This window comes from Neofelis nebulosa, chromosome 15 (assembly GCF_028018385.1).
Source record: "Neofelis nebulosa isolate mNeoNeb1 chromosome 15, mNeoNeb1.pri, whole genome shotgun sequence".
Lineage (NCBI taxonomy): Eukaryota > Metazoa > Chordata > Mammalia > Carnivora > Felidae > Neofelis > Neofelis nebulosa.
In genome coordinates, this window is record NC_080796.1 from 4,912,816 (window position 1) to 4,939,035 (window position 26,220).

General features: G+C 38.6%; 1 protein-coding gene and 1 long non-coding RNA gene across 2 annotated transcripts in view; both read right to left on the reverse strand.

Moving 5' to 3' along the window:
• LOC131496465 (ankyrin repeat domain-containing protein 26-like) overlaps nt 1-26,220 on the reverse strand; it is a 97,763-nt gene that overhangs the window by 11,591 nt on the left and 59,952 nt on the right. The window contains exons 13-18 of the mRNA XM_058702024.1: nt 26,104-26,197; nt 21,927-21,997; nt 21,503-21,596; nt 17,343-17,404; nt 16,943-17,036; nt 451-609 (exon numbers count right to left, since the gene is read on the reverse strand). Of these exons, the coding sequence (XP_058558007.1) occupies nt 451-609; nt 16,943-17,036; nt 17,343-17,404; nt 21,503-21,596; nt 21,927-21,997; nt 26,104-26,197 (574 nt within the window). The remainder of the gene's footprint in view (nt 1-450; nt 610-16,942; nt 17,037-17,342; nt 17,405-21,502; nt 21,597-21,926; nt 21,998-26,103; nt 26,198-26,220) is intronic.
• LOC131495976 (uncharacterized) lies at nt 14,188-17,167 on the reverse strand. The gene is made up of 3 exons (XR_009254232.1): nt 16,943-17,167; nt 14,624-14,676; nt 14,188-14,276 (listed from the first exon to the last, which is right to left on the reverse strand). It is a non-coding gene; the product is annotated as an uncharacterized LOC131495976 (long non-coding RNA).

A 26,220-nucleotide genomic window follows, 5' to 3' on the forward strand; every position in this document is an offset into this window, starting at 1 on the left:
TCAAATAATAGAATCAATGAGAAAATTTTAAAAGTCAACAATAAACTTAAGAATAATCCAAGTACAGTGCAATTTTTAAATCATAATTTTTCTTTTCCTCTTAATAGTGAGACTAGTTGTTTAAATCATCATTTTTTCTTATCCTCTCGATTTTGTAGGAATAATGATGAAAACTGAAATCTTTAAAGGGAGGAACAAATGCCTCCAGAAATCTACAAATTACCATAAAGCAAGTAGAGGAAACCCCTACAATACATCTACCCAAAATGTAATTTGCAGTGAAATGAATTACAGCACATTACAGATCAATTAATTAACCTGTAAAAACAGGTTGACTTCGTGTCATTTTTCTTCTATGTCCAGTCGTGCTCTTTCTTCAATCTCCCGTTTATACTGTTCCACTTGACCGCGTTCTACCATATTCATTTCCATAAATTGTTTCAATTTTACTACTTCTTGCTGTAACTTCTTGTTGTTGCTCTCTAGTTTTTCACGTTCTTCTTCGAAAGCTTTCATTGATAATAACTCTTGTTGAAGAACTTGATTTTTTGCATCCATGTGTAGACATTTTGAAGATGTAGTTTCCAGTTCTGTTGTAAGGACATCAGCCTGCATGAATAAAACACTATAGTTTTGAGGGGAGTGAAAAGAGTCTAACTCAAAACTACTATGAATTTTTTTTTCAGATTTTAAGTAATCTCTACGCCCAGTGTGAGGCTTGAACTCACAATCTCAAGATCAAGAGTAACTGAGCCAGCCAGGCACTCAAATTTTTAAATAAACTCATTTGCAATGAAATGTTACTTGTCTTAGAATGTGGAACCTTAAACAACTCAGAAAATCAAGGGCCAAGTTAAAGCCATCAGGTGTTACTGAAATAGATCTTTGCTATCATTCTCTTTTGTACACAACATTTGCACTTGATTCTATACTTTTATTTTTCTATGATTTTTTCATATCTTTCTTTCATAAAATAAGTCCCCTCTTAGGAGAAATTCTCTTAGCCCTTCCCCCATCTTAGCACTCTATAATTTTAAAAGAATTTTTAGCAATATAATATTGACTTATGTATGCCCAAGTCAAAAAGTACGTCCCAAGATAAGACTCTGGAAATAAGACTCTAATTCATGAATCTAGAAGTAATGATTCTAATGCCACGACCTGTTTCTGAACTGCAAATGTTTTATGCTAATTTGAAGTGCATTCCCAGGAGAAATGATTCTCCAGGATGTGTTAAGAAATCACATCTCCCAGTATAAAACTTTAATTGGATGATCCACATATGTTTTTGAGGCAAAAAAATTAATTCTATACTGTTATCTTGTAATCCTTTGTTACTTTCTAGAAAATAAGAGATCATACTAAACAAAAACAACAACAACAAAACTGGCTGGAGTTTCAGTGATGCTGAGTTGGGAAGGACTTCCATCCATTCTATATGACTGGTAAGACAAGGTGAGTGGATGTGGTGGTTTTATAAATTCGTTGATACTTCTGTGAAAATCACTCCCCTTAAATATATGCTGGCTTCAGTAACTGGTTTCTAGTGAACAGAATATGCAGAACTGCTGTGATTTTAAAGGCCCGCTTAGAAAATGTGATACAGCCTCCATCTGACTTTCTTTCTCTAGGGAAGCTCACCCTTAGAACGCAGCCACCACGTTGTGAGGAATCCCAGGCTACCTAGTGAGTCTTCGTGTAGATACTCCAGCTGAGACTAGCCAACGTCCTAGCCAAAGGCCAGCCTCAACAGCCAAACACATGCGTGAACAAGCCTTTAGATGATTCTAGTCTCCAGCTTCCAGTTATGCCAGCTGATGCCAAATGAAGAAGAAATGAGTTGCCCTACTCTGCTTTGCCTAAAATAAGATTGGTGAACAAGAGAAATGCTGTTTTGAACTACTAGGTTTTGAGGTGGCTTAGTATGCGGCAGTAAATTGCTACCACAGATACTGATACTAAAAATGGTGTGCTGCTATTCAAAAAACCCTAAAAGTAAACTTCCTTTGAACCAGGAGGTAGGCTGAACCTGGAAAGATGTAGAAAAGCATAAGAATGAGACCCAAAAAGGGCCTCCACAAGACTCTTAGTGGAAACCTGATGGCCTGTGAAGAGGCTGACAGCAAGGGTTTCTAAGCAAGTGAAGAAAATGACACTGGAGGAAAGGGAAGTCATGCTACAAAATACCTGAAAGTAAAACGGATAGGAAAGAGAAACTAAAGAAAGACTATGCAACTGAAAGGAACCAGGACTGACTGGGTTCAAGTATCTGTTTCTCATTTACAGCCTCTCTACATGTTGAACTGTCAAATAATGCTAAAATAAAGAAATGGCTTTTGGGTTAAGAGAAAATCCAGGGTGCTACCAGGAAAACAGAAAGATCTAAGGTATGCCTCCAATTTCTTTAAGGATCTTAAGAGTATAAGATTTTTTTTTAAAGTGGGTTCCACACCCAACATGGGGCTTAAACTCAGCACCCAGAGATCAAGTGTCACATGCTCTACCAACTGAGCCAGCCAGGAGCCCCAGGAGTAGACGAATTTTAAAGGCATTGTCCTAAAAGAGCTTCACAGGAAACCTGAAGCAAAAAGCTTATCTCAAAAGGACTTGGGAGGGTCGCTTTGCTAAAACACGGCATGAAATCCAGTAATATTTACAGAAAACTAAAAAAAGGTAAGAGATTTATGGTAGCAAACATACTATTTGCTACCTTGGACTAAAAGAGACCAAATAGTGCAAAATGAAAAGAGGCCTTTGGGTCTTAGAAGTCCCACAGGGAGGAAGCAGGATAAAAAAACGGCTACAAATACACCTTATGAAAAGGAAGGAACCAAGAGCTCAAGGAGTAAAGAAAGGGAAGAGACAGGAGAAAGTATTCCCGTGGTTAGGATTAAGTCCTAACATAAGAACTGACAGCAGGCATCAGGCTATATTTCCAAACTCTTATGGACTAGGGTGCTTCCCATCTTCTTTTTCTGAATGGGTGAGTCTTCAGCAGTTGACTAGAATGTTGCATTTGTGAGTGGTAAATAACTGTCGCTTTCATTCTCAAGTCCTCATATTGAGAACACTTGCACTCAAGGGGCTATATTTTAGATACCATAACCCAGGCAGCTTATCCCCACTGCACCTGATTAAGATGGTAAGATCTCGGACTCAAGCCCTGAACCTGAGGCCATGATAACTGAGACTTGCAGGAGGTATTGGAGGGGGAGGGGAGTGAATGTATTTTTCAGGTGGGAGGAATACAAACATTTGTGGCCAGTGGGTAAATTATACTGCTTTTTCAAGGTGTCCATAGGTTTTAAATATTAATTCCACTAAAAAAAAGACCATGGAACAACCTTAGTGACTTGCTCCTAATGAACAGAATATGTGACTATGATCCTGTGTGTATTCCAAGCCTAGGTGACAAAAGGCGATTCTGCCTTGCTCTGTATCTCAGGCTGCTTACTTGGAATCTAGCTCCCCATTTAGTGAGGAAGCCTAGGCCACAAAGAGGGTCTAGGTGTGTCAGTTTAAGTGTTTCTGCTGCCTCCTGAACTGAAGTCCCAGGCAACAGCCAGCATCAACCACCAGACGTTAGTGAACAAATCTTCAAGTGGATCCAGCCCCAAACCTTTCAGTTGCCCCACCTGAAGCTGAGCGGGGCAGAGACTAGCTGTCCTGGCCACACTTTTCCTAACAGATTTGTGAACAAAAGAAATCTAACCTTTGGGCAGTTTGTTAAGAAAAAAAACAAAAATGATAAATTGAAATGTGGATGAAAAAAAAAAAGAGATAAGACACATAAACTTGTATAGGAGAAATTGGTCTCCATTAAAGTAGGATGTAATAAATGTTAAGATTAATTTACTAACAACCAATGGTGCTAATGAGAAGAAGCAGATAACTAGAAGCAAGATCTAAGAAGTTTTTCTCTCAGTTTTTCCCCAGCTAGGATCATATTAGCTGCTCATTTTCCATATATGGCCTTTATTATGTTGAGGTATGGTTCCTCTAAGCCTACTTTGTTGAAGTTTGTAACATAAATGGATGTTATAGTTTGTCAAATTATTTTTCTGCATCTATTGCAATGATATGACTTTATGCTTTTTTGAAAATTAATATGATATATCACATTCATTGATTTGCAAATATTGAACCACCCCTGGAAACCAAGGATAAATCCCATTTGGTTATAGTGAATGATTGAATGATTTTTTTAATGTTTATTTATTTTGGAGAAGGAGCACAAGCAGGGGAGGGACAGAGAGAGAGGGAAACACAGAATCTGAAATAGGCTCCAGGGTCCAAGCTGTCAACAGAGCCTGACACTGGGCTCAAACCGACGGACCATGAGATCATAACCTGAGCTGAAGTTGGATGCTTGCCTCACTAAGCCACCCAGCTGCCTCTGCCCTCGCTGAATGATTTTTTAATGTAGTGTTTAAATGTTCAGTTTAATGTAGTGTTTAAAAGTTCAGTTTGCTTATTTTGTTGAAGATTTTTGCATGTTCATCAGAGATGCTGGCCTGTAATTCTCTCTGTGGTGTCTTTATCTGGTTTTGGTATCAGGGTAAAGCTGGCATAGAATAAATTTGGAAGTTTCCCTTCCTTTTATGTTTTTCTGGAACAATTTGAAAAGGACAGGTTAAACTTTTTTTTTTTTTGTATTAGCTCTTCTTTACATGTTAAAATTTACGTCTGAAGGCATCTGGTCCTAGACTTGTGTTTGTTGAGAGTTTTTTTTATTCCTGATTCAGTTTCCTTGCTGGTTATTGATTTTTTTTTCAAATTTTCTATTTCTTCTTGTTTTACTTTGGTAAGTTATATATTTCCAGGAATTTATTCAGTTCTTCTAAGTTGTCCAACTTGTTGGCATACATTTTTTCACAATATTCTCTCATAAATGTTTGTATTTCTGTGGTGTTGGTTCTTATTTCTACTCTCACATTTGTGGTTTTATTTATTTTGGTCTTTTCTATTTTCTTGTTGATTACTCTGGCTAACACCTTATCAGTTTTATTAATTTTTACAAAGAACCAGCTCTAGGTTTCATTGATCTGTTTTAGTATTATCTGTTTTTTGTTTCTCTATCATTCATTTCTGCTTTAATCTCTTTTTTAAAATTTTATTTTGAGAGAGACCACACATGAGTGGGGGATGGGCAGAGAGAGAGAGAGAGAGAGAGGGAAAAAGAGAAACCCAGACAGGTTCCATGCTGCCAGCAGAGAGCCCAACATGAGGCTCGATCTCACAACTGTGAGATCATGACCTGAGCCAAAATCGAGAGTCAGACACTTAACCAGTTAAGCCACCCAAGGGCCCCCTGCTCTGATCATTATTACTTGCTTTCTTATGCTGGCTTCAGGCTTCATTTGTTGCTCTTTTTCTAGCTCCTTTAGGTGTAAGGTTAGGTTGTTTGAAATTTTTCTTGCTTCTTGAAGTAGGCTTATATTGCTATGTACTTCCCTCTTAGGACCACTTTTGCAGCATATCAAAGGTTTCAAACCATTGTTTTGTTTTTTTTTTTTTTTTCATTTCCATTTGTATACACGTATTTTTTTAAGTTTCTTCTTGTATCTCTTGCTTAACCCATTCCAGTGTAGTAGCACGTTATTTAACCTGCATGTATTTTTTTTTTTATCAATTCTTGAGAATAGTCCATGTACAGTTGAAAACAAGGTGTATTCTGTTTTAAGATGGAATGTTCTGAAAAAAATCTCTTAAATCCAATCTGGTCCGCTCTGTCATTCAAAGCCATTGTTTCTTTCTTTTTTTTAATTAAATATATTAAATTTATTGTCAAATTGGTTTCCATAGAACACCCAGTGCTCATCTCAACAGGTGCCCTCCTCAATACCCATCACCCATCCTCCACTCCTTCCCACCCCCCATCAGCCCTCAGTTTGTTCTCAGTTTTAAAGCGTGTCTTATGCTTTGGCTCTCTTCCACTCTAACCTCTTTTTTTTTCCTTCCCCTCCCCAATGGATTCCTGTTAATTTTCTCAGGATCCACATAAGAGTGAACACATATGATATCTGTCTTTCTCTGTATGGCTCAAAGCCATTGTTTCTTTGGTGATTTTCTGTTAAGATGTATTTTTTGGTGATTGTTTTGTTAAGATCTGTTGATGTAAATGGGGTGTTAAAGTACCCTATTACTGTCTTATTATCAATTAGTTCCTTTATGTTGGTTATTGTTTTATGTACTTGAGTGCTCTCATGGTGGGTGCATAAATATTTACAATTGTTAGATCTTCCTATTGGATTGTACCCTTTATTATGATACAGTAGCATTCTTTGGCTCTTGCTACAGTCTTTGTTTTTGTTTTATTTATTTTGAGAGAGACAGAGTTGGGGAGGGACATAGAACGGGGGAGAGAAAATTTCAAGCAGCCTCCATGCTGTCAGCCTGGAGCCCAACATGGGGCTCAAAGCCACCAGCCAGAAGATCATGACCTGAGGCAAGACCTAGTCGGTCGCTCAAATGACTGAGACACCCAGGTGCCCCACAGTCTTTGTTTTAAGGACTCTTTTGTCTAACAAAAGTATCGCTATTTTTTCTTTTAACGTGATAAATTTTTCTCCATCCCCTCGCTTTCATTTTTTTTTAATAGAATTTATTGTCAACTTGGCTAACATACAGTGTGTATAGTGTGCTCTTGGTTTTGGGAATAGATTCCCGTGGTTCATCACTTATAGACAACACCCAGGGCTCATCCCAACAAGTGCCCTTCTCAATGCCCACCACCCACTTTCCCTTCTTACCCACCGCCCCCCATCAACCCTCTATTTGTTCTCTGCATTTGAGAGTCTCCTATTTTGCCCATCTCCTTCTCTGTTTGTAACTATTTTTCCCCTTCCCTTCCCCCACGGTCTTCTGTTACGTTTCTCAAGTTCCACATAGGAGCAAAAACATATGATATCTGTCTTTCTGTGACTTATTTCACGTAGCATAATACCTTCTAGTTCCATCCACATTGCAAGAGATAGCACGATTTCACTCTTTCTCCTTGCCAGGTAGTATTTCAGTGTATATATAAACCACATCTCTTTATCCATTCATCAGTTGATGGGCATTTAGGCTCTTTGCACGATTTGGCTATTGTTGAAAGCACTGCTATAGACACTGGAGTACATGTGCCCCTACGAATCAGCACTCCTGTATCCTTTGCATAAATTCCCAGTATTGTTATTGAGGGGTCGTCGGGTAGTTCGATTTTCAATTGTTTTGAGGAACCTACGCACTGTTTTCCAGAGCGGCTGCACCAGTTTGCATTACCACCAACAGTGCAAGCATCCCCTCACTTTCAATGTGCAGGTGACTTTATGTCTAAAATGAGGTTTTTATAGGCAGCATAGAGATGGGTCTTGTTTGTTAATCCATCCTGTCACCCTAGGTCTTTTGTTTGGAGTGTTTATTCCATTAATATACAAAATAATTATTGACAGGTATGTATTTGTTGTCATTTTACTACTTGTTTTGTGGTTGTTTCTGGAGATTTTCTCAAATCCTTTATTGTTTTTCTCCCTTTGATGTCTTTCTAATTTGCTTTAATGATATATTTGGATTTCTTTCTCTTTATTCTTTGCATGGTTATTGGTGGGTTTTGGTATATGATAAGCATTAATTTGTATATCACCTCTTCTGCGTGTAGCGGTCTATATTAAATTGATGGTCACTTAAGTTAGAGCTCATTTTTTCTCCTCCCCATGTTTTGATAAGCTATTATATTGTATATCCTTTTTTGGGGGCATTCCTTGACGATTTTTTTTAACAGAAATATACATTTTTTTACTGCTTTTACATTTCCTGCCTTTATACTGTCACTTTTGATCTCTCCTTTCCACTCAGAGTCCCCGATAATATTTCTTACAGGCTGATTTAGTGGTCACAAACTCCTTCCATTTTTGTTTGTCTGAGAAATTCTTTATCTCTCCTTCTATTATGAATGATATCTTACTGGATAGAGTATATTTGGCTGCAGATTCTTCTCATTCAGCACTTTGAATATATCATGCCATTTCCTTCTGCCTTGCAAAGTTTCTGTTGAAAAATCTCCCGCTAGCCTTGTGGGTTTTCCCTTGGAAGTGAATGACTTGTTTTGCTGCTTTTAAGATTTGTAGCAGTGGGGTGCCTGCGTGGCTCAGTCGGTGAAGCATGACTTGATCTTAGCTTAAGTCGTGACCTCGCAGTTCGTGGGTTTAAGCCCTCCAGTGGGCTCTGCACTGACAGCACAGAGAGTGCTTGGGATTCTCGCTCTCTCTGTCTCTCTCTCTCTGCCCCTCCCCTGCTTGTGTCTGCGTTCTGTCATGGAAATAAAAAAAAAACAAAAACAAAAAAGAAAACACTAAAAAAAAAAGATGTTAGCAGTATATTTTGCAAATTTAATTACATGTCTTGGGTATTGACTTTGATGGAAGTTCTTTGTGCCTCCTGGATCTGGATGTCTGTTTTCTTCTCCACATTATGGATTTTTTCAGTTACTGTGTCCTCAAATCAATTATCTGTCCCCTTCTCTCTGTCTTCTTCTTCTGGGACTCCTATCATATGAATGTTTTTACATTTGACGGAGTCACCGAGTGCCTTAAGTCTATTCTTGCATTGGATAATTCGTCTTTGTTTCTTCAGCTTCACTACGTTCCATTACTTTGTCTTCTAGGTCATTAATTTGTTCCTCTGCTTCTTCCAACTTGTTCAATTTTACCTCCCTCTTCATCTCTGATTCTTCAACTCTTTTATGTCTGTGGTAAGGGTCTCTTGGATGTCTTCCATTCTTTCCTCAAGTCCAGTGAACATCCTTATGATCATGGTTTTAAATTCTCCATTAGGTGTGTTATTTACGTCTGTCCCATTTAGGTCTCTGGCCATGGCCTTATCCTGTCCTTTCATTTGGGATAAATGCCTCTGTCTTTTCATTTTGTCTAAGTATCTGCCAGCTTCTGTGTGTTAGAGAAGCCAGTTATGTCACCTGCTCCCGAAAGTAATGGACTTAGGAAAAAGACGTCATGTAATGCCCAGGGTCTAGCACTTCAGGGAGTGTCACCAGTGTGTGCTGCATGCGTTCTGCTGTTGTGTTCTGGCTATGCTATCCTTCAGGCCAGTCGTCTGCAGAGGCTCTCCTTGCCTGGTCTGGTGAGTGTTTCATCCCTGGCCTGAATGAAGCGGGTTTTAACTAGGTGTGCTCTGGTCTGCTTATGAAATGAGACCTGTCACCACCTCTCCTGGAACTGAGGCCAAGGGAAACTCTCTGGTTGGGAGATGTGGTGTGGGCAGGCATTTGTCCTGGTCTTCTGGGGGAGGGGTAGCTGTGCTGGGACTCAAGCAAGAGTGATTGGGAAAGGTAGTTCCACCAGAGTGCAAGGGGGTGGTGTTTGGTGTAAGCAAGTTAGGTAACCTGTGTTAGCAATACACTGCTTCTTACGGGTGGCTTTATGTTTGTGGTGAGGGGCAGGAGAAGGAGATGGTGCCAGCCAGCGGCTTTGTTCCTACAGACAGGTCTCTCTGAACTTTGCCTCTGAGGGACGTGCTCTGAGAAGAGCAAATAATCTCCCTACTGTGTGCCCCAGGCACTCTTCAGACCACTGTACCCATGCTATATGCTCCCACGTTGTTTGCCTGCCCTCTGCCCAAGAGCAGTGCAGTACCTCAGGGCACTAAACCAGCTAAACCGGATGCCCTTTAAAACTCCAGACTTTACGCACTACTGATTGCAAGAACTCACGAAATGCAGCCCCTCATTTTCCAAGCCAGTGGCTATGGGGAAATGTTCTCTTTGTGCATTCCCCTGTTCGTTTCTCTCTCTCACCCTTACCCACAACCTCGACTCCCTCCCCTCTGCAGCAGCCAGGATCTGTTTCTCTTCTAGATGACATTTCTGCATCAAGGACCTTCTTTGATGTGGCCTCTTCTCTCCCTTTTGTTGTGGAGTTTGTTCTGTCAGTCTTCAGGTCGATTTCTGCGGTATTTAGGGTGAGCTGATTGTTATCTAGTTGTATTCGTGGGATGAGGCAAGCCTAGAGTCCTCCTACTCCTCTGCCTTCTTCCTGTCTCTAAGATCTTTTTCTAAGATTCCCTTCAACTCCAACAATTCTTACAAGTATGCAGGAATGCCTCTTTAGAATGTCCCCTCAAGTTAAGGTAGAAGCACAGAGACATACGATTTGAAGCACAATAGTTGAAAAACTAGAAAGAGTCAATTTGATAACCAAAATTGGGCCTTTGGTCTGATTTCAATTAAAGGAAATAGGCAGCTTTGAGTATTTTTTAATCCATTGAATACTCAATCTTCATTCTCCTTTCCTCAGTGAGGAAATAAAGAGAATGTCATGGAATCATTTTTCATCTTTTCAGTAGCAAAACAAATGTACTGTCCTTTAGCACTACTTAAATTAACTCCACATTCTCCTTTACCTTACTCCAACCTTCTTTGTGTGGGGAGGTAAGATCACTCCATCTTTGTGTTGTCCCACAATGCTTCTCCATATCATACAAGATGGCTTCAAAAGTTTGTTGTCATTCAAACTACCAATCTAGTATTTGTCTCTGATAAATCAACTTAATACTACCGCAATTTGTACAGCTGTATTATTTGAATGATATAATGTTTATTCCATTAATTATACGCTGAGCTAAAACATATAGCTAAGCATATCTTTCTATTCAATTGAAAGAAGGGGAAACAGGCTACTGTGTTTTCCAAGAATGTAGGATCTGTGCCAAGAACAGGATTAACACCAGTGTTACACACAAGAACCAGGTCAGAAGAGGATCTCATTGTGAATTGCAAGATGCTGGGTTAGCAAGATTGCTTAACAGGAAAGAGGAATAGCCTAGAGTTAATCTTTTCCTTCCTAGATGGTGAAAACTATGGATGCGTCTATGCATTATAATGAGATAATAAAGTATAATGAAGTAAACGGTAGACTGAGTCAAGAGATCCTATGGCCAAGATTTGATGGAAATGAAAGTGGGCAGCACTGACTGAGACACTAAAAGTTTGCACAGGCGGGGAACCTGGGTGGCTCAGTCAGTTGAGCCTCAACCTCTCAGGTCATGATCCCAGGGTCATGGGATCAAGACCCCTGTCAGCCTCCACACTAAGTGTGAAGCCTGCTAAAAATTCTCTCGTCTCTCTCTCTCTGTCTCTCTCCCTCTCTCTCTCTTTCTTTCCCTACACACCCCCTCGTCCTGCTTGTGCCCGCTCTAAAAAATATATAAATATAAATAAAAAATAAATAAATAAATAAATAAATAAATAAATAAATAGAAGTCTGAACACACTAAAGAAAGAGCATTTTATCTTTTTGAGCCTGACTTCACATCGAGTCATGGGGTCAGCAAGGCAAAGGCTGGCGAAAGGGTCCTTCAAGAAACAAAAATCTCTATAGGAGCAAAGTTCAGTTCTACTACATTGACTTTTTATTATTACATAAGTGACTGGTAATTTGCAAGATAACACAGAAAACGTTTTCATAAAATTTGTTATGGTACTGGCATAAGGACAGACATATAGATCAATGTATTAACATTGAGAATCTAAACATAAACTCTCACATTATAGTGAACTGATTTTCCACAAGGGTGACAGAAAATTAAATGGAATAAAACTAGTCTTTGTAACAAACGGTACTGGGACAAATGGATATCCACATGCAAAGCAATAAAATGAGACCTCTACCCCATAGCATATATACAAAATTAACTTAAAATCTAAGAGCTAAAATGATAAAACTCTTAGAAAAAAGCTTATGTGTATATGTTTGTGACTGGATTTGACAATGATTTCTTACACATGACACCAAAAGACAAAAGCAGATTAAGTTTACTTCATCAAAATTAAAAACTATGCTTCAAATATCACCATCAAGAAAGTGAAAAGGCAAGTGACTAAATAGGAGAAAATACCTGAAAATCCCATATCTGCTAAGGGATTTGCATGTAGGACATTTAAATAACTCTTCCAATAATGAAAAGACAATCCAATATAAAAACGGGCAAAAGAATGGATTAGTTCTTTAAAGACGATACAGAAATGAATAATAATCATGTTAAAAGGGAGATGTTTGGGGTTCCTGGGTGGCTCAGTCAGTTAAGCTTCTGACTTGGGCTCAGGTCATGATCTCACGGTTCGAGGGTTCGAGCCCCGCATTGAGCTCTGTGCTGACAGCTGGGAGCCTTGAGCCTGTTTCAGATTCTGTGTCTCCCTCTCTCTGACCCTCCCCTGTTCACGCTCTGTCTCCCCTGTCTCCCCTGTCTCAAAAATGAGTAAAACGTTAAAAAAATAAAAAAAGAAGATGTGATATATATATATATATATATATATATATATATATATATATATATTCATTCCATGAAGTATTACTCAGCAATCAAAAAAAAAAAAAAAAGGAATCTTGCCATTTGCAACTACGTGGATGGAACTGTAGCGTATTATGCTAAGTGAAATTAGTCGGAGAAAGACAAAAATCATATGACTGCACTCGTATGAGGACTTTAAGAGACAAAACAGATGAACAAAAGGAAAGGGAAACAAAAATAATACAAAAACAGGGAGGAGGACAAACACAGGAGACTCATAAATATGGAGAAAAAACTGAGGGTTGCTGGAGGGGTTGTGGGAGAGGGGATGTCCTAAATGGGCAAGGGGCATTAAGGAATCTACTCCTGAAATCATTGCTTCACTAAATGCTAACTAATTGGGATGCAAATTAAAAAAAAATAAAACTAAAGATACAACAAAAAGAGTAACACCCCCCACCCCACCAAAACTTTTCTCAACCCAGGAAGCCTCTGGTTGGGGATTTAGGAGATAAGGACCTTCTAGAGAAGTCAGAGCTATGGACTGAGTTGTCTGAAAGCTATCTAAGTTTTTGTTTCACAGGGAAGACCTTAAAATGGCAGATAATTTCATGCCATAACCTTAATTTCTTTCTATAGGGATACACAGAAAATCCCTCGTTACTGTTTAATAAGCTTCATCAGTTTTGGATATCCTTACAAATTTTAGTTTTTGAGACCTTAAAGATTTCTTTAGGACACAGTAGCAGGACAACGCCTAGCACTCTCATTCATAGAAGACTGGTCAACAGAGAGTCATGTTACTCGCATGAAAAGTTCCCTGTTACTATGTGACTCATTTATAAGACATCTAGAAAAGAAAATAATTTTCAATGTCTCTTCAGCCACAAAAAGGACCAGTCAACAGAATGTTCTAATTCCCCTGACGGGTATAGCTGTCTAATGAAACTTGCATGTATATTATATAGCTTTTGTGACTGACAGAAACGAGTTGGTCAGTGTATCTACCTCATTGCTCCCACTTACGATTTACAATGAGAATCCTACAAAGGAGGGTGAGAGTGCGAGGACATTAAGTGTTCTTCTTGGAAAACAGTTGGGGTTTCACTACATATCAATAAATGAGAATCCTGAGTGGCACATTAGTCTTTTCTGAGATTGAATTGTGAAATCTCTGAAAGGCTGATTAACTCAAGTGAGTGGAAAAAGAAAATGAGCTTCTGAACTTGCAATGGTAGGAGCACTATGTTACTAGGTAAGACCTTGACAGAGCAGCCATTTCTCCTTTTTCACTGGCATTTCTTTTCCTTTACAAAATCCAACAAAGAGAAAAGTCCATTCCTTTGAGAAGGACGTTTGCATAAAGACCTGCTAGTCATTCTTGATGAAGAGAATAAATTGCAAACTTGTAATTACAAATTACAACAAATCATCATTAAAATAACCCGTTCTCAAACTCTCACTGAAGGGTTGAGACTACAAGAGAAAGTCAGAATTCAAGATGACATGATCACTCAGATTGTGCGGAAGTTTGAAACACGCTGAAAAATATTAGCAGGGACTCTCACACATTTGTATGCCAACGTTCACAGCAGCATTATTAACAGTAGCCAAAAGGTGGACTAAACCAAACGCTCACTGTAGTATATATATAATGTTGCTTTTTTAGACTCTCACAATGTTTTTATGAAAATCTCACTATAAACATCATTACTTTATGAGTTCAATCAACTTTATCTCTATAGAAAAATTCCATTGCTAGTAGCCAGCAGGAACAATATCAACCTAATATTTTGATCAGTGAGATTTTCCATATGATCCAAAACATTCTTATGTACTACACCTATGGAAATAAGGATTCCTTTTCAGTAGGACAGACATCAAGAGACTGACTTACTGAACTTGTCCTTAACAAGTTTCTCGGAAGATTGTGAATTTGGGCCGCTTGCTGATTGATGGTTGCTTCTGGCCTGGCATGTTGCACTTCTAGCCTAAAATGCAGATCTTAAGGTAATTATTATCATACATAAATTTACAAATATAGCATACCATTTCTGAACAAATGAGGGGATTACAGAAATTCTTAAAATTGTATCAAGAGGAAGATTTGGCAATTGAGCCATTTTTCTCGTTGTCTTTTGTGGATAAGGTGCAACATTGAGATAAAATGTGCCACAATTCTGCATTTCCAAATAACTCAAAGCTGGAATTAGTATCCAGTTTAACAAGGATATACTGGCATAACTAATACATTTATCATACTACATTCCTTATCTGCTTTATAAAAATCAAGCTATTTTCTTTGAGGATTAAATTATACTTTTCCATATGATCTTACGTCTTCTCGGCATATCTTATGGCCTCTGCATGTTGATCCTTTGCTTCTTGCAACTAAAATAAGGAAGAAAATATAATTTTAACTACTGACAATCTAGTAGACCACCATCACCTGTTTCTGTAACTAAATGTTTTTTTTTTTTACTTTAGAAGAGAGAGAGAGAGAGAGAGAGAGAGAGAGAGAAAACACGCACAAGTGGGGAATAGAGGCAGAGGTAGAGACAGAGAAAATTGTAGGCAGGCTCCAAGCTCAGGGTGAAGCCTGATGTGGGGCTCGGTCTCATGACCGCTCTCATGATGTGGGGTTTAGGATCATGACCTGAGTGGTCACCGTAATTCTAAAGCACGGCAACCTCTGACATTAAGTCCTTGCCCCTTGCTATCTGTGTTTTGAATTGCTCTTAAGCCTTCAAAACCAGATTCTCTAATTCACATTTCCAGGTTTGGCCCCTTTACCTAGGCCATGTGTACTTTTCGCTCTTCCATCTAGATGCTCATAGACAACATCCTCAACCGCACACTCAAAAATCATTACTTGACATGGAGTACCTTTGTAGACAGCTAATCGTGTACATTTTATTTGACGTCTTTTCAGTGTTACTTTGAGTGTGTCTTTCTTTTTGAGTCTTAGGGGGCACCCTTACCCTTAGGATGCTGACCAGCATACGTTGTCTCGCTTTTCTTTATAACACGACATTTATCACAAGGGCTGGATGATCACTGGTTTGTCTTTGTTTCCTTTTGAGTAATTTCTTAGTACATAGAGATTTCAACATATGGAAGTCTTCTGAAGTTCCTTTCAGACGCATACTTGACTATATTGTTAGGAAGGTTAAGTTGGCTAGAGCTACCTCTTCTTCCCAATCCAGATTCTTCACCTCAAAATTGTGTGCATCAAATGTCTTCACCCAGGTATCCCCTGGTATGGGGATTCAGGAGATGATAAGGACCTTCTAGACAAGTCAGAGCTATGGACTGAGTTGGCTGAAAGCTATCTAAGTTTTTGTTTCACAGGGAACACCTTAAAGTGGCAGACAATTTCATGCCATAACCTTAATTCTTTTCTATGGGAATCTACAGAAAATCCCTCGTTATTCTTTAATAAGCTTCGTCAGTTTCAGATATCCTTACAAATTTTAGTTTTTGAGACCCTAATGATTTCTTCAGGACACAGTAGCAGGACAATGCCTAGGACTCTCATTCATAGAAGACTGGTCAACAGAGAGTCATGTTACTCGCATGAAAAGTTCCCTGTTACTATGTGACTCATTTATAAGACGTCTAGAAAAGAAAATAATTTTCAATGTCTCTTCAGCCACAAAAAGGACCAGTCAACAGAATGTTCTAATTCCCCTGACGGGTATAGCTGTCTAATGAAACTTGCATGTATATTATATAGCTTTTGTGACTGACAGAAACGAGTTGGTCAGTGTATCTACCTCATTGCTCCCACTTACGATTTACAATGAGAATCCTACAAAGGAGGGTGAGAGTGCGAGGACATTAAGGGTTCTTCTTGGAAAACAGTTGGGGTTTCACTACATATCAATAAATGAGAATCCTGAGTGGCACATTAGTCTTTTCTGAGATTGAATTGTGAAATCTCTGAAAGGCTGATTAACTCAAGTGAGTGGAGAAAGAAAATGAGCTTCTGAACTTGCAATGGTAGGAGCACTATGTTACTAGGTAAGACCCTGACAGAGCAGCCATTTCTCCTTTTTCACTGGCATTTCTTTTCCTTTACAAAATCCAACAAAGAGAAAAGTCCATTCCTTTGAGAAGGACGTTTGCATAAAGACCTGCTAGTCATTCTTGATGAAGAGAATAAATTGCAAACTTGTAATTACAAATTACAACAAATCATCATTAAAATAACCCGTTCTCAAACTCTCACTGAAGGGTTGAGACTACAAGAGAAAGTCAGAATTCAAGATGACATGATCACTCAGATTGTGCGGAAGTTTGAAACACGCTGAAAAATATTAGCAGGGACTCTCACACATTTGTATGCCAACGTTCACAGCAGCATTATTAACAGTAGCCAAAAGGTGGACTAAACCAAACGCTCACTGTGGTATATATAAAATGTTGTTTTAGACTTTCACAATGTTTTTATGAAAATCTCACTATAAACATCATTATGAGTTCAATCAATTTCATCTCTATAGAAAAATTCCATCGCTAGTAGCAAATAGCAACAATATCAACCAAATATTTGGATCAGTGAGCCTTTCCATGTGATCCACAACATTCTTATGTACTACTCCTAGTGAAATACGGATTCCTTTTCAGTGGGACAGACATTAAGAGACCGACTTACCAAACTTGTCTTTAACAAGTTGCTCTGAAGGTTTTGAATTTGGGCGGCTTGTTGTTTGATGGTTTCTTCCTGTCTGGCATTTTGCACTTCTAGCCTAAAATGCAGATCTTAAGATAATTATTCTCACACATAAGTGTAAAACAATACCATATAATATCTGAACAAATGAGGGGATTACAGAAATTCTTTAAATTGTATCAAGAGGAAGATTTGGCAATTGTGCCATTTTTCTTGTGTTTTGTGGATAAGGTGCAAAATAGAGATATAATATCCACAATTTTGCATTTCAAAATAGCTCAAAGCTGGAATTTGTATCCAGCTTAACAATAATATACTGGCATAACAAGTATATTTCTCGTACTACACTGCTTATCTGCTGTATAAATAAGGTTATTTTCTGTGAGGTTTAGTCTTCTCCGCATATCTTATGTCCTTTGCCTCTCGATCCTTTGCTTCTTGCAACTAGAATAAAGAAAAAAAATAATTTTAACTACTGACAATCTAGTAAAACACCATCACCTGTTTTTGTAACCAAATGTTATTTTTTTTTTTTACTTAGTGGGGCACAGAGAGAGAGAGAGAGAACGCCCAAATGGGGAAGGGAGTCATAGGGAGAGACAGAGAAACTCGTAAGCAGGCTCCAAGCTCAGGGTGAAGCCTGATGTGGGTCTCGGTCTCATGACCGGTCTCATGATGTGGAGTTTGGGATCATGACCTAAGCAGAAATTAAGAGTCAGGACGCTCAACCAACAAAGTCACCCAAGTGCCCATGTAACTGAAATCTTATTGGACCCAGCCACACTCTCCCCTACACGCTGATTGATGGCTACTTTTAGGTCATAACAGCAGAGTGGAGCTGCTACAACAGAGACTGTGGCCTACAAAGCCGAAAATGTTTCAATACTCTTCCAGAATAGTTTACCAAACTTACTCTCTTACAAAAACATAACGTTGTTAATGTTTATAAATTATATATGATCAGATAAATATACAAATGTATCTACTGGTCAAGTGGAGGAAATATAGGAAATTACCTTATGGTAAACATTTCTGTTCTCACATTACAAGCACTGCATCAACTATGATTTTAAATATTCACATAGGTGAATGACATTTCTATTCTCGTGATTATGAAACTGAATATGCTATTTTCAGTGACAACGAGATATTTCAGGGAGGAGTTTGACAAGCAGTATCCTAGTAGGAGCCAGAAAGCCTGGGTCTGAATTCCCAATTCTGCTGGATATGAGCTCTATGACCTTGAGCACACTCCCTAATATTTCCATGTCTCAGTCTTTGCATCTGTAAAATGAAGGTAATGACAGCACCTACTGGGGCACCTGAGTGGCTCAGTCGGTTCAGCGTGTTGCTTTTGATTTCTGCTCAGGACATGATCTCAGGGTCATGTGATTAAGCCCCACATCGGGCTCTACGTGGACAGCAAGGAGCCTGCTTGGAATTCTGTCTCTCTCTCTCTCTCTCTCTCTGTCTCTCTCCCTCTTTCTCACTCTCCCTACCTTCCCCTCCCCACAATCTCTCTCTCTCTCTCTCTCTCTCTCTCTCAAAATAAGGAACCTTAAAAAAGTGATCTCAAAATAAATAATAATAGTATCTACCTAACTGGGATCTTGGTAATATAAATTTGGGAAATAATACATGAACAACTTAGAAGGGTACGTGGCACATAGTCAGCTCTAAGTGTATGCATTTAGCATGATTACTGTTGCTGTATTTTGCGTTCCAATACAATGAGATAGTTTAGGCAGGTGGCATGCCAATACAAGTGGTCCCCTAGACAAATTATACTGAAGTTATTCTTCTTCATATCACCGCAAGTGGCAGCAAATGGGGAGGATGAGGCCCAGAATCTCTCCTCAGTACTTCACACAACTTTCGCCAATGCCACTAGCAAACAGTACTTTTTTTTTCCTCTTATAATACTTTCAACTAACATCCTCTCTATACCCTCAGTGGACAATGCTCACGAAGTACAAATAGCACCGCCTAGACTGAGTAGTAGATGCTTTACATGACCATCAGAGGCAAGGGAAAGCCACTGATATGGAAATAATGGAGTCTTGCTAAACCAAAGTTCCTCAATCATTTCATGCCCATACTGTTTACATTAGGCTGCTTTAGCAGGTACTCTGGTGAAGAGATTAAGGCTTTGTGGTGATAGCATATCAGAAAAGCTGGCCCCAGAACTTTGCATATGGTAAAGTGCTACACATCTGTAAATCCCAGCACCAGCTGTATAAGGAAGAAAGATTTCAATTTCTCCTTTTCTATTAACCATTTGCTTAAGTTGGAATCTTTCTCCATCTATCACGCTGCTTCTCCCCTTGCAGTGGACTCGAACATTCTTTAATGAATCATCTCATCTACAGATTCAAGTTTTCTTCACTTATTTCCTTCTTTTACACTAAAATCTAACTTTCAATCCCATCATTCCACTAAGAAAATTTGAGGGTCATAAAGGACCTTTTTTTAAAAAAAAATTGTTAAAGTCTTTATTCTGCTTCACTTCTCAGCAGCAGCTGAGAAAAATGATCATGCCATCCCTCTGCGCTTCTATCCCCACCTTATTTCTGAAGGACGGCAACCCCTGACATTAAATCCTTGCCCCTTGCTATCTGTGTTTTGAATTGCTCTTAAGGCTTCAAAACCAGATTCTCTAATTCACATTTCCAGCTTTGCGCCTTTACCTAGGCCATGTGTACTTTTCGCTCTTCCGTCTAGGTGCTCATAGACAACATCCTCAACCGTCCGCTCAAAAATCATTACTTGACATGGAGTACCTTTGTAGAAGGCTAACCGTGTACATTTTATTTGGACTCTTTTTGGTGTTACTTTGAGTGTGTCTTTCTTATTGAGTCTTACGGGACACCTTTACCCTTAGGATGCTGACGAGCACACTTTGTCTCGCTTTTTTTTATAACACGACATTTATCACAAGGGCGGGATGATCACTGGTTTGCCTTTGTTTCCTTTTGAGTAATTTCTTCGTCCATAGAGATTTCAACTTACGGAAGTCTTCTGAAGTTCCTTTCAGACGCATACTTGACAATATTATTAGGAAGGTTAAGTTGGCTAGAGCTACCTCTTCTTCCCAATCCAGATTCTTCACCTCAAAATTGTGTGCATCAAATATCTTCACCCAGGTAGCCCCTGGTTTGGGGATTCAGGAGATAAGGACCTTCTAGAGAAGTCAGACCTATGGACTGAGTTGGCCAAATGCAATCTTCAGTTTTTGATTCACAGAGACCTTAAAGTGGCAGGTAATTTCATGCCATAACCCTAATTCCTTTCTATAGAGATGTAGAGAAAATCCCCCGTTATTCTTTAATAAGCTTCATCAGTTTTGGATATCCTTACAAATTTTAGTTTTTGAGACCTTAATGATTTCTTTAGGACACAGCAGGACAATGCCTAGCACTGTCATTCATAGAAGACTGATCAACAGAGTGTCCTATTACTCGCATGAAAAGTTCCCTATTACAATGTGACTCATTAATAAGACGTATAGAAAAGAAAGTAATTTTCAATGTCCCTTCAGTCATAAAAAGGACCAGTCAACACAATGTTCTAGTTCTGCTGATGGGTATAGCTGTCTAATGAAACTTGCATGTATATTATATAGCTTTTGCGACTGACAGAAACGAGTTGGTCAGTGTATCTACCTCATTGCTCCCACTTACGATTTACAATGAGAATCCTACAAAAGAGGGTGAGAGTGGGATGACATTCACTGTTCCGCTTGGAAAACAGTTGGGGTTTCACTACATATCAATAAATGAGAATCTTGAATGGCACATTAGTCTTTTCTGAAATTGAATTCTGAAATCTCTGAAAGGCTGATTAACTCAAGTGAATGGAAAAAAAAATGAGTTTCTGATCTTGCAATGGTAGGAGCACTATGTTACTAGGTAAGACCCTGACAGAGCAGCCATTTCTCCTTTTTTACTGGCATTTCTTTTCCTTTACCAAATCCAACAAAGAGAAAAGGATATTCTTTGGGAAGGACGTTTGCATAATGACCTGCTAGTCATTGTTGATGAAGAGAATAAGTTGCAAATTTGTAATTATAAATTACAACATATCATCATTAAAAGAACTCTTTCTGAAACTCTCACTAAAGGGTTGGGTTTACAACAGAAACTCAGAATGCCAGATGAAATGATCTCTCAAAGACTGGGGACGTTTGAAACATGCTGAAAAATATTAGCAGGGACTCACACATCTGTATGCCAATGTTCACAGCGCCTTTATATACAATAGCCAAAAGGAGGACTAAATCAAATGCTCACTGTGGTATATATAAAATGTTGCTCTTAGATTCTCACAATATTTTTATTTAAATCTCACTACAAACATCATTACTTTATGAATTCAATCAACTTCATCTATATAGAAGAATTACATCACTAGTAGCAAGAAGAAACAATATCAACCAAATATTTTGATCAGTGAAATTTTCCATATGATCCAAAACATTCTTATGTACTACTACTAGTGACATAAGGATTCCTTTTCAGGACAATCATGAAGAGATCAACTTACCAAACTTGCCTTTAGCAAGTTGCTCTGAAGATCTTGAATTTGGGCCGCTTGATGTTTGATGGTTGCTTCTTGCCTGGCATTTTTAACCTTTAGCCTAAAATGCAGATCTTAAGATAATTATTCTCACACATAATTTTAAAACTGTATCGTGTTATTTCTGAACAAGTGAGGGTATTACAGAAATTCTTAAAATTGTATCAAGAGGATGATTTGGCAATTGTGCCAATTTTCTCGTTGTGTTTTGTGGTAATGGTGCAAAATTGAGAGATAAGATGCCAAAATTTTGCATTTCAAAATAGCTCAAAGCTGGAATTCGTATCCAGCTTAACAATGATATACTCGCATAACTAATACATTTCTCATAGTACACTCCTTATCTGCTTTATAAATAAACAAGTTATTTTCTGTGAGGTTTAAATTATACTTTAGCATATGATCTTTAATCTTCTCAGCGTATCTTACGGCCTCTGCATGTCGTTCCTGTGCTTCTTGTAACTAAAATAAAGAAAAAAATAATACTTTCAAATACTGTCAATCTAGTTGAACACCATCACCTGTTTCTGTAACTAAATGGTTTTTTTTTTTGTTGTTGTTGTTGTTATTTTGTACTTGAAAGAGAGACAGAGAGGGAGAGAGCACACACAAGTGGGAAGGGAGTCAGAGGGAGAGACAGAGAAAATGGGAAGCAGGCTGCAAGCTCAGGGCAAAGCCTGATGTGGGGCTCGGTCTCATGACCAGTCTCATGATGTGGGGTTTGGGATCATGAGCTGAGTGGAAATTAAGAGTCAGGACGCTCAACCAACTAAGCCGCCTAAGCACCCCTGTAACTAAAATCTTATTGGACCCAGCCACACTCTCCTCTACATGCTGAATGATGGCTACTTTTAGGGCATAACAAAAGAGTTCAGCTTCTACAACAGAGACTATGGCCTACAAAGCCGAAAACATTTCAATACTGGTACAGAACAGTTTACCAATCTTACTCTCCTACAAAAACATAACATTGTTAATGTTTTTAAATTATATATGATCAGATAAAAACACAAATGTATCTACTGGTCAAATGGAGGAAATATAGGAAATTACCTTATGGTAAACATTTCTGTTTTCATATTTCAAGCACCATATCAACTATGATTTTCAATATTCACATAGGTGAATGACATTGCTGTTCTCGTGATTATCAAACTGAACATGCTGTTTTCAGTGACAACGAGATATTTCATGGAAGAGTCTGACAAGCAGTATCCTAGTAGGAGCCAGAAAGCCTGGGTCTGAATTCCCAATTCTGCTGGTTATGAGCTGTATGACCTTAAGCACACTACCTAAAACTTCCGTGTCTCAGTCTCTAAATCTGTAAAATGAAAGTAATAACAGCACCTACTGGGGTACCTGAGTGGCTCAGTCGGTTCAGCGTGTTGCTCTTGATTTCTGCTCAGGACATGACCTCAGAGTCACGTGATTGAGCCCCACATCCAGCTCTGCGTGGATAGCGAGGAGCCTGCTTGGCATTCTCTCTCTCTCTCTCTCTCTCTCTCTCTCTCTCTCTCTCTCCCTACCTGCTCTTCCCACAATCTCTCTCTGTCTCTCAAAATAAAGAATCTTATAAAAGTGATCTGAAAAATAAAAAATAATAGGATCTACCTCACTGGGATCTTGGGAATATAAAATTAGGAAATAATATGTGAACAACTTAGAAGGGTACGTGGCACATAGCTCTAAGTGTATGCCTTTAGCATGATTACTGTTGCTGTATTTTGTGTTCCAATACAATGAGATAGTTAAGGCAGGTGGCATGCCAATACAAGTGGTCCCCTAGACAAATTATACTGAAGTCATTCTTCATACCACTGCAAGTGGCAGCAAATGGGGAGCATGAGGCCCAGAATCTCTCCTCAGTACTTCACACAACTTTCACCAATGCCACTAGCAAACAGTACTTTTTTTCCCCACTTATAATACTTTTAACTAACTCCCTCTCTATACTACTCAGTGGACAATACTCACGGACTACGGTACAAATAGCACCTCTTACATTGAGTAATAGATGCTTTACATGACCATCAGAGGCAAGGGAAAGCCACTGACATGGAAATAATGGAGTCTTGCTAAACCAAAGTTCCTCAATCATTTCATGCCCACACTGTTTACATTAGGCTGCTTTAACAGGTACTCTGATGAGGAGATTAAGATTTTGTAACAACATATCAGAAAAGCTGGCCCCAGAGCTTTGCAGTTGGTAAAGTGCTACACATCTGTAAATCACAGCACCAGCTGCATAAGGAAGAAAGATTTCAATTTCTCCTTTTCTATTAACCATTTGCTTAACTTTTGAAGCTTTGTCCATCTATCACGCTGCTTCTCCCCTTGCAGTGGACTCGAACATTCCTTAATGTATCGTCTCATCCACAGATTCAAGCTTTCTTCACTTATTTCCTTCTTTTACACTAAAATCTAACTTTCACTCCTGTCATTCCACTAAGACATTTTGAAGGTCATCATGAACATCTTTTTTTTTTTTTTTAATTTTATTAAGGTCTCTATCCTGCCTGCTTCACTTTTCAGCAGCAGGTGAGAAAAATGACCATGCCATCCCTCTGCTCTTTTAACCACACCTTATTTCTGAAGGACAGCAACCCCTGACATTAAGTCCTTGCCCCTTGCTATCTGTGTTTTGAATTGCTCTTAAGGCTTCAAAACCAGATTCTCTAATTCACATTTCCAGCTTTGGCCCCTTTACCTAGGCCATGTGTACTTTTTGCTCTTCCATCTAGGTGCTCATAGACAACATCCTCAACCGCGCACTCAAAAAATCATTACTTGACATGGAGTACCTTTGTAGACAGCTAATCGTGTACATTTTATTTGGACTCTTTTCGGTGTTACTTTGAGTGTGTTTTTCTTATTGAGTCTTAGGAGGCACCCTTACCCTTAGGATGCTGACCAGCATACTTTGTCTCGCTTTTCATTTATAACACGATACTTATCACAAGGGCTGGGTGATCACTGGTTTGCCTTTGTTTCCTTTTGAGTAATTTCTTAGTCCATAGAGATCTCAACTTATGGAAGTCTTCTGAAGTTCCTTTCAGACGCACACTTGACTATATTGTTAGGAAGGTTAAGTTGGCTAGAGCTACCTCTTCTTCCCAATCCAGATTCTTCTCCTCAAAACTGTGTGCATCAAATATCTTCACCCAGGTAGCCCCTGGTTTGGGGATTCAGGAGATAAGGACTTTCTAGAGAAGTCAGAGCTATGGACTGAGTTGGCTGAAAGCTATCTTTTTGTTTCACAGGGAACACTTTAGAGTGGCAGATAATTTCATGCCATAACCCTAATTCCTTTCTATAGGGATCTACAGAAAATCCCTCGTTATTCTTTAATAAGCTTCATCAGTTTCGGATATCCTTACAGATTTTAGTTTTTGAGACCTTAATGATTTCTTTAGGACACAGCAGGACAATGCCTAGCACTCTCATTCATAGAAGACTGATCAACCCAGTATCATGTTACTCGCATGAAAAGTTCCCTAATACAATGTGACTCATTAATAAGACGTCTAGAAAAGGAGTAATTCTCAATGTCTCTTCAGCCACAAAAAGGACCAGTCAACAGAATGTTCTAGTTCCCCTGATGGGTATAGCTTCCTAATGAAACTTGCATGTATATTACATAGCTTTTGTGACTGACAGAAACAAGTTGGTCAGTGTATCTACCTCATTGCTCCCACTTACGATTTACAATGAGCATCCTCCAAACGAGGGTGAGAGTGGGATGACATTAACTGTTCTGCTTGGAAAACAGTTGTGGTTTCACTACATATCAATTAATGAGAATCCTGAATGGCACATTAGTCTTTTCTGAGATTGAATTGTGAAATCTCTGAAAGTCTGATTAACTCACGTGAATGGAAAAAAAAAATGAGTCTGAACTTGCAATGGTAGGAGCACTATGTTACTAGGTAAGACCCTGACAGAGCAGCCATTTCTCCTTTTTCAATGGCATTTCTTTTCCTTTACAAAATCCAACAAGGAGAAAAGTCCATTCCTTTGAGAAGGACATTTGCATAATGATCTGCCAGTCATTGTTAATGAAGAGAATAAATTGCAAACTTGTAATTACAAATTACAACAAATCATCATTAAAATAACCGTTTTCAAACTCTCACTGAAGGGATGAGATTACAAGAGAATGTCAGAATTCAAGATCAAATGATCACTCAAAGATTGGGGACGTTTGAAACACGCTGAAAAATAGTAGCAGGGACTCTCACACATCTGTATGCCAACGTTCACAGCAGCATTATTAACAGTAGCCAAAGGTGGACTAAAACAAATGCTCAATGTGATATATATAAAATGTTGCTTTTTTTAGATTCTCACAATGTTTTTTATGAAAATCTCACTATAAACATCATTACTTTATGAGTTCAATCAACTTCATCTATATAGAAGAATTACATCACTAGTAGCAAGTAGGAACAATATCAACCAAACCTTTGCAGCAGTGAGATTTTCCATGGGATCCAAAACATTCTTATGTACTACTACTAGTGAAATACGGATTCCTTTTCAGTAGGATAGACATTAAGAGATCGACTTACCAAACTTGTCTTTATCACGTTGCTCTCAAGATATTGAATTTGGGCCGCTTGATGTTTGATGGTTGCTTCTTGTGTGGCATTTTTAACCTGTAGCCTAAAATGCAGATCTTAAGATAA